The 9,338-nt window shown below is 41.5% G+C and overlaps 1 protein-coding gene across 1 annotated transcript in view; it reads right to left on the bottom strand.

Annotated features, from left to right (window-relative positions):
* Nucleotides 1-1,598: 1,598 nt before the first annotated feature.
* LOC143301797 (coadhesin-like) overlaps nt 1,599-9,338 on the bottom strand; it is a 28,755-nt gene continuing 21,015 nt past the window's right edge. The window contains exons 13-16 of the mRNA XM_076616189.1: nt 8,186-8,372; nt 7,412-7,590; nt 4,998-5,151; nt 1,599-4,419 (exon numbers count right to left, since the gene is read on the bottom strand). Of these exons, the coding sequence (XP_076472304.1) occupies nt 4,325-4,419; nt 4,998-5,151; nt 7,412-7,590; nt 8,186-8,372 (615 nt within the window). The 3' untranslated portion in view covers nt 1,599-4,324. The remainder of the gene's footprint in view (nt 4,420-4,997; nt 5,152-7,411; nt 7,591-8,185; nt 8,373-9,338) is intronic.

Raw genomic sequence — 9,338 nt, forward strand, 5'->3', positions numbered from 1 at the left:
TTTATTTTTTTTGAAATAGGTTTTGATTTATTTGAAATACACAGAACAGTCAAGTTTGACGCCAACGTTAAACTGTCCCAACATAACACCTCCTTTTTCATCAGCTTAAACTTTTAAACGACACCCTCTTAAGTTTTATTTGTTTATCAAAAATTAAACAATAAGAACAATAAAACAACAACAACAACAAAAAGCAAAAACAAACACCCACCTAATCCTCAAGGAAACTGGAAATGAGTCATATGCAGTTCAACCGGAAATGAGTCATATGCAATTCTTTTCTATTTCAGCTGTTAAGGTCCACGATTCACATGCATACAAGAGTATAGATGTCACTAGGGTACGCATCAGTCTGATCTTTGAGCCGAGTGCAATGCTCCGGTCGTTCCAGATGTACCTCAGTTTTGTGAGTGCTGCTGTCACCTGTGCAATCCTGGAGAGTACTTCGGGTTCGGATCCCTCATCTGTCACAATTGCTCCCAGTTATTTAAAGCTGTGGACAGTTTCTAGCTTCTGGCCATCCACATTTATGTCAGTGCTGATGCTATTGGTGCTGTTGGTCATTAGTTTGGTCTTCTCTGCACTGATCTGCATGCCATAGGCTCTAGAGGTTTTATCAAGGTGGTCCACTAAGCTAGCTAGCTCCTCTTCTTTTCCTGCTAGGCCATCAATATCGTCGGCGAAACGTAAGTTGGTGACTGCTCTGCCTCCGATGTTGACTCTTTCTTTGTGGTCTTCAAGTGAATCAGTCATGATTCTTTCCAGGAAGATGTTGAAGAGAGTTGGTGAGAGCAAACAGCCTTGCCTCACTCCGACTGTGGTTCTGAAGAAATATAATCAATACTTCAAATATAATCGTAATATCAGGCATATGACTTTTTTTTCGTAACTAAGGCTGTCAGTTCTGCAGATGTAATCATGACATAAAACATGACTTTTAAAAAAAATTCAAAGTGATATAATCAGTTTCCATCAACAATGAACATTTTGTTTTATTCCTACAACTACGTTTTCTGTTTGTTTTTGTTTTGTTGTTGCTTTTTGTTGTTGTTTTTTTTTAATCCAGAATGTGGATGAGACCTGGAAGGGACAGGTTATTGAAGCTTTAACTGAAACTTGAAAATTGATGGGGATGAAATCGGGGTCACTGGATACTGGGTGAGAAAAATGCACCTCTATCCAGGGTAATCCTTGACATAATGCCCACCAAACATTAAAATGCGGGGAAAGTCTCGTTTAATGTTCCCCGTGCACTAGTTTGTTCTGTGGTGGAAGGGAAATAAGAAAATGAACTAAGTGAACCCAGTATTTGACACTTCTCATGCATATTCAATTCTCAAACGAATGCAAATGATTCATGTTTTGCGTACAGTCGAAAGAACATTGCCTATGTTTTATGGGCAATTCAAACTGTATCTTGCTCACACACACACGCGCTCACACAAACGACTATAACAATAACAACACACACACACACACATACACGCACATACAAACCCAAATACACTCACATAAATGTACACACACACACACACACACACACACACACACGTGCGCGTGCGCATGCGTGCACATACACAAACACATCCATATGATGAGACAGTTTTTATTTTTGCTTCACGATTTTTATCATGCACATCAAAGGAAACGGACACACTGAACTGATATTAACTGAATCGGGACAGTGTTAAGGCAAGTAGTAGAGACAAAACAATTAACACAATGAAATGTGACAAATTAAATAGATAAACAAATATATTAATAAATATGTAGCCAAGTGCTCCATATGACTGGCTACTAACCGTGGTTCAAATCACAGCATAAGTTGAAAGCTGAACTATAGAAGACGCCTTTTTAGCAACTAACTTGCCAGTCTTCAACGGCTCGTGCAGAATGTGTGACGGTTTGAATGCAAAGCCCATGCTAAACCTATTCTCTAAACATTTATTAAATCAAGTTTCTGTATCGTTCACTGCAATATTTGTTGTGCTTACACGCAGACAGTTAAGTCAGTTAGAAGCATAGTTGATTTTAGTTAATCATTCGTCAGTGTCAAGATTTCAACTGACGCCAAGCTTACGTCATTTTGTCCTTCTCGTTTAACGACAACCACTTCTCAACTAAGTGTCGCTGTATGCCATTGGGTGAGCTGAAACTTGTGTTTCTGCTGCAGTGTATTTAATAAAATATCTCTTCTGTCAGATTAGTAAACTGCAAGTATTACATACTGGCAGAATCGTCGCAATTCCATCTTTAAATCTGTACCATTTGTGTTTGCCTACGTTAAACTGGTTTAACGCAGTTTGTAATTTTCCGTGATGAGCTCGCTAAAACTGATCAGTTCAGCTGACTCATTAAGATTATAAATTCATCTTAAATAATCAACACTTCATTTTATACTCATTAGAAAGTAGGTATTGAGCTCTTTCTTTTGCGTCCTATCTGAATTTTGGGGGATTTGAGCTAATTCGCTTCACAGGCCACACTAGCATCAGTGCAGTTCGCTTAACTTGCATAAAGAGACAGAGTGGGTGATCACTGGAAACTTTTCCACCTGGCCAGTTATTGGCTAGAGCCTGCTCTCTCTCTCTCTCTCTCTCTCTCTCTCTCTCTCTCTTGCTGTGTCACAAACAGTGTGTGTGTGTACGTGTGTTCCCCCAACGGCAAGCATCATCGCCATATCGCTGCAAGTACTCCATTTAAAATGTGCTAATGATTCGTAAATTGTATTCTTCGACACAGTACTTGTGTTCATATGAGTATATTGCTTTGTTCAGTTATTGCTTTGACATGTAGTCACAGCTCGGCTATGATTGATCTTGGTAACTGCCATGCCGTCATATGCTTGGAGCAGTATTCCATTTAAATTCTTAACGTCACAGTCAACAACATCTCTGGACACTGATAGTTTGTTCGAGAATGTTCTACAGGGAATGACACATTCTTTCTCATTTGCTGTTACTGATAAAGTTAGGTTACTTATCCGGCCTCAGCTTCAGATTTAAATGTTGAGCACAAGCTTAGCTATGTTGATATTTGGTTTTGGTGCAACAGATTACTTGTGTAGGTTCATTCACCACTAAATGGTTAAGTCATAATGGTTCTTCCAATCTTTGTACTGAGCACTGACTAACTGGTCACTCAGTTTGCCAGTATTTTATCAAAGCCACTTATTCTATTGTTTAGTATTCATGTATTATTTCACATACTCATATCAGCTGTACTGCTACAGTGTGCTCAGTACTCTAAGATGTGTGTAGTACTCTGTTGGTGTGATTACAAGATAGTGTTGTAGTGATATCAGCTATTTGTTAAAACCATCTGATATGTATCGCATTTGTTAATTATAATTTGGTTATTGTGCTCTCTGCTATACAGCTTACTCCAGTATAGAACTACATGATAACTGATTCATTTGAGTTACTTTGAGTATAAGCTTTACCTAATCTATACTGTCAGTGTACTTTCACTAAATCAGCTTAGCTTTAACCATTTTAACTGCAGTATTCAAATGCATTAGAAATGTCAATTGATATCAGTGTTTGGTCTTCACATATATGCATTATCCCATCTTATGTTGTTGCTCATCTCAAACCGAGTGGTAGTCTTTCCATGTAATACATATACATGTGCTTTACTATTCACTTTTGCTGACACATTGTGCTTAATGACATTTGTTTGTTCTGTCTTATTAGTGCACTGTTTTCTCTATTCTCTTTGTTGTCTTATCTTCTGCTCTTTTATCTTCTCATAAATGTTGTAAATAAAACAATAGAAAACCTTTTTTGTGACTGGCCTCTACACGTTCCTGGCCTGTGCAGGGATTCTTTTCTATCGTTTCATTTAGTAAATTATTAGTAATTCTTTTGTACCATCACCTTTTTATAATAAAACCACTCAGGTACACGTCTACAAAAGTGGCGTCGCCAACATGATAAAGATCCATCACAAAATAGATCCAAAACTATTCCTGTTAATGTTTCAATTCTTTTATTCAAAATAAATCACAAACCTTTACCACCCAAGCGTAACCTGTTACAACTTGGCGCTTGCAAGCAGGATGTTTTAATTCTTTAAAAATCTCTAACAATAAATTAAAGCCCCTTGCCCAAACTCTATCACAATTAGATAAATGAATAAATATCAAGTAAATAAACACATTGATTTATGCATGGTGATTTGTACAGCAAGATGCTTCACTTGAAATACTATGAACAGTAGATATGATCACACACGTACGAACAAGCTGTGAAAAAGGGCAATAAAGAAGAGAGGAGGAAGAAGAAGAAGAAAGACATCATTTCCGGGTTCTAAGAAACGCGTGTCAGATGGTTATGTCACAGCACGTGACCCATGCAGGCAAAGCAGCGGTCATCAACAGTGAGAAGAACGTGGTTAGTGACACAGGGAGGAAGATTTCTGAAAGAAAAAGAAGAAAAAATGCAAGTAATGTCTCTCTGGCTTCAAGAGTGCAAACAAAGTGAGCATATGGACCAATTCTGATTAGTAAGTTCTTGCGTCCATGAGAATGTATGCATGTGTGTAGGTACGAATGTACGTATGCATGTATATTTATGCATGTGTGCATATATGAGTGTTTAGATGGATGGATAGATGACTGTATGTCTGTGTCTGCGGTAAACTTTAACAAATACATTTTTGAGGCTCACATGTGTTTGCAAACAACCTGCAATAACCCTCTGTGTGTATGTGTCAACACCAAACTTACCTGTAAAATATGAATCAGGACATTCTTTCCAAACAATCCACAGTAAGACGACAACATCCTTTTGGGAAGGGTCCGAACAAAAGAAATGGACGCTGTACTGACAAACACTGGTAGCACAAAATGTGATCTGGATCAAAGTAAGGATAACATCTCCCCTCCCTTGTCATACCCAAGCTTCCTCATTACTGTGTGGACAAAACATGATGTGTCCAGTTTCGAGATTTGAAACGTTTAGAACAAGGGAAGCGAGACAACAGGTTTCACTCACCTGCAGAATTCCCACAGAACACCGGCTGGCAGTCAGCATGGTAGCGGTCCTCATCACTGCCATCCTCACAGTCCTTGTCACCGTCACAAAGTTGGTTTCTGTGCACGCAATGGATGCTTCCGCTGCCACACCTAAAATAGCTGTCTGGACATTGCTGCAACAGTCAAATCGTAACAGTTATGTAAGTGATGCTGATGCTTAAAGTTCATAAACTTTGTTTTCTTGTCTAATGTTACTGACAGTTATTGTTAAAAGGAGTCATCTGGACATTGCTGCAACATTCAAATCGTAACATTCCTGATTGCAATGCTGATGCTTAATGCTTATGAACGGTTTTTTGTTTTTTGTTTGTTTGTTTTTTGTCAAATGTCACCAGCAGAAACAGTTGTCTGAACATTGCTGCAACATTCAAACCGTAACACTCCTGTAAGCAATGCTAATGCTTAATGTTCATAAACTTTGTTTTTTGGTCCAATATTACCAGCACTTATTCTGAAGACACCACCACGCATTATTCCGTCTGGATGTTCTGGTGAAATTAAAGTCTGTATGGGAGAGTCAGATCACTCCACTTACACAACGTTTTTGGTGTGGGTGGAACGATGCTGGGAGAGAATATTTGATATGACTAGGTCTTGCTCTGCGCGAAGACTCAGGAGTTAGTGCCCATTGTAGATGCAGCCTGTGCTGGTGTCACTGTGGGGGCCCAGGTGTGGGTCTCTTCTCCTTCCCTTTCTGCCGCTGAAGTCGCCGAATACAACAAAATCCTCGTCGTCTGGTACTTGGCAAAGACTACGTGAGAGTCGCTCAAAGAATTCGTCCTTTTCCTCATTCAAGTAGAGTTTCTATGTGTGGACACACACGGAAGTAATTGATGGCTCTGTCCTTGATGATCCTCTCTGAGATACCAGTTTGTCTCTGAAGGATTCTTGGCCATGTCTTGATGCAGGATGAACTTTACAACAGGAGTTGCTCTCTGATCTTGGTCCATTACACTTCAGATTGGAGCATATTTATAGTGAAACTTCTACCATTTCTTTTGCAGTCTGAAATATCATGGTCAACAACAAGAAGCAAGATCCAGTGCAACTACACCAAGAGAACATCAAGGAGGTTGACAAGTTTGTCTACTTAGGCAGTGTTGTCAGCAAAGACGGGGGGGCGGACGAAGACATCAAGAGCCGTATCAACAAAGCAAGACACGCCTTCAACACCCTTCGACCAATCTGGAGATCGACAGCCCTCTCAATCCGCAACAAGATCCGGATTTTTAACACCAACGTGAAGTCGGTTCTACTCTATGGCTCAGAGACGTGGAGAGTGACAAAGACCAGCACCCACAAGCTTCAGACATTCACCAACAGATGTCTAAGAAACATCCTGAACATCAGATGGCCAGAGGTTGTCTCCAATGAAGAACTTTGGAACATGACAAAACAGGCCCCACTGGAGACGGAAGTCAAGAAACGGAAATGGGGATGGATAGGCCATACACTACGCAAGCCTGCAACAAACATCACAAGACAGGCTCTTGATTGGAACCCACAGGGGAAAAGGAAATGAATGAGATAAAGAGCTGAGTCATGAACAAGCTGTGGTTCCCTGTGTGTCAGCCTTCAAACATTCCATGTATATTTTATTTTTATGTATTTGTTTTTAGCTGAGCTCGTTGTCCTGTTCAATTTCCATATCCATTTCCGTTTTGATCAGTCTATTTTCTTCTCATGTTTTCTCCATCCACTGCTGGCACGCTAAACCTGTCGAAGCTCCACGGAGCCAGTTAGCCAGTTTGAGGGTGACCCAGGATGAGTCTGCTTGATAACGGGAAGACCCACGTTGTCTGTTACCACCTCCCATGACAGGGACAACGGGGCGGGTTTTGGAAGACATCCAGCTGATCATGGGGTACAGATTGTCATTAAGCATTCATGATCATTAGAGAAAGGGTCAGCCAGACGTAACTGTTGCATTCATGACCATTAGATAACGCAGCTACCATATTTCAATGTCTGTGACCTTTCATGCCTTGCTCTCACGGTGACTCAGTTTAGATACCCCTTCAGTTCCATGCTTGGGGTGGGTCCTTGTCAGAGTCTTCAGTGTCAATGGAATCATGGGGAGCTGTCATTTGAGGGGCGTGGTGTGGTCTCCACTCTGGGGAGGATATGATGCTCACTCAGTCTGGCTCCTCCTCTGGTGTGTGGCCTCCTGGCGACCTTACATCTATGGTTCCCTGTGGACTGCCGACGCTGAGAGTGCAACAGACGAACTCGGGTGTGGCTGTGTATGGGGATAATTGGAATGAATGGCGTGGGAGTAATGCCACTGAAACATAGATGATGGAACAACAACAACAAAAAATCACTGCATTTGCACTGATAACTACAAAAAACATATCAACCACATACACCTACCAGACCGACACACGACACATTGGAGCAGGTCCGAGTCTCCAGTGCGTGTCCGGAGCACTGTGATCCTGTGGGGGTGTACAGGGGAGTGTGGCACTCCCTCTCCCTCAGCCTGTGGCCCGCCCCGCATGTTTTGGTGCACGTGGACCAGGCTCCCCACTGACCCCAACCCCCGGTCCCCGCTGTGAAAAATCAGCTTGTTAGAGCATAGATGATACAACATTAGAGTGCAAGCTTCAACATGGAATGCCCTCTCTTAACATTTCTCACGAGTCGTTCTCAATCCGCAATCCTTGCTGTGGAATGCCCGAAATGAACTTCATCATTCGCATAATCATCACTTTTCACCAGAACATTCAGGATGCAAGCTTTGTTGTTGGAGTTCTTTTGAATGATTGATATAGATATTTATAAAGCGCCTATCCTCGGTAACAGGCCTAGCTCTAAGCACTTTAAAAACACGGGGTCATTTGCACAACAGGTTGCCTACCTGGGTAGATTCGACTGATGGTTGCCACTGGGCGCGCACATCATTCGTTTCCAGTGTCATTCAATCAGGTTTCAGTCAAGCACACATTCACACTCAGACAGGCATTTGAATTTTTATCAACAACAATTGCATCACTGTCTTTCTAAGGAGAAAGTCTTGGAACAGGAGTCTTAGAATGGTGTGCCCTGTCAACAATTCATCATGTTTCACACCAGAACTTTGTGAGATACAAGATTTAGTTGTTGAATACTCTTTTTGAAATACTTTCGCACCATCATCTTTCTCACCAATTTGTTCCAGAGTGCAAGCCTTATCATGGAAGGCCCTCTCGATGCCCTTAAGATCCGAGAACTCAGGGACGAAGAACACATCAGCGTCTGGGTTACTGGCCATCATGCTGAGCTCATTGAGAGGAGTCTCCAGACCAACCCCGATGGCCAAAACAGCTATACCTGCGTCGTGAGCTTTCTTGGCCTGCAGAGAAAGGGGTTAATTCCATTTTGATAAGTTGGTCAAGGTTTCGTTTTGTTTTTCTCTGTACAGCAAGATAACTTTGCCCACTGTTGAATACACATGGGGAGTTTGTGTTATGATCCCTGCTCGGTTGAATATACCTACCATGTCAAAATGATACAAACTAGGCCTATCAGTTTGCTCTGCGGGCCAAATGTCACAGTCAACTCAGTTCCAAGACACTTCTACCATGCCCGTCTTCCGCTTAGCCAGTCAGCGCATTTCCGTGCCTTAATTAAGAGCCATTCCACGCATGGCTAACAAAGGAGACCCCTTGTGAAGCACGGCAAGAACAGCAGGGAAGGACGGGTGGCAATTTCAGTTTGACATGGTATTTATATTCAAACAAATGACGGTTATAATACAAACTCCTCATGTTCGTGTCATATACTGTGCCATTTCAAACTGATTCAAACTGACGACTGCTGAGGTGGCAAGTCCCACACCTCATGTGCACTCAGATTCAAGCAGTTAATTAATTAATACATGCCTGGGCCCAAAGATGAGCTTTGAGAATTACCTGAGAAACCCAACCAGAAATAGTGCCAGCTGCAACGTATTTCTTGTAGTCAATTGATCAAGATGAGACAATGTTTCTGAGAAGAATATCAGCCAAGAGATCTATCACAGTAGTATTTGAAACACCTATCTGGACATAGATGTCATCTTCATCTCCTTTGGATGCAATGTCAGTCAAGGGTCTGGTCTTCAAAAAGAGAGGGCACATCTGTATCTACTACCAAGAAAACGTCAGAAGAAAGCAGTGTGATGGAACCATCCCTGAGGAAACACATGAGGAAAGACCCACTCAGACCAGGTATCTCACTCCTAAATCAGCCACTGGCCAGCAAAAGGAGAAAAGCAGCTTTAATAGTGAGGACATCAAAAGGAACAGAACCCAAGTGTTAGACCAGTACTTTTTAACTC

This window comes from Babylonia areolata, chromosome 28 (assembly GCF_041734735.1).
Source record: "Babylonia areolata isolate BAREFJ2019XMU chromosome 28, ASM4173473v1, whole genome shotgun sequence".
In the NCBI taxonomy this organism is placed as follows: Eukaryota; Metazoa; Mollusca; class Gastropoda; order Neogastropoda; family Buccinidae; genus Babylonia; species Babylonia areolata.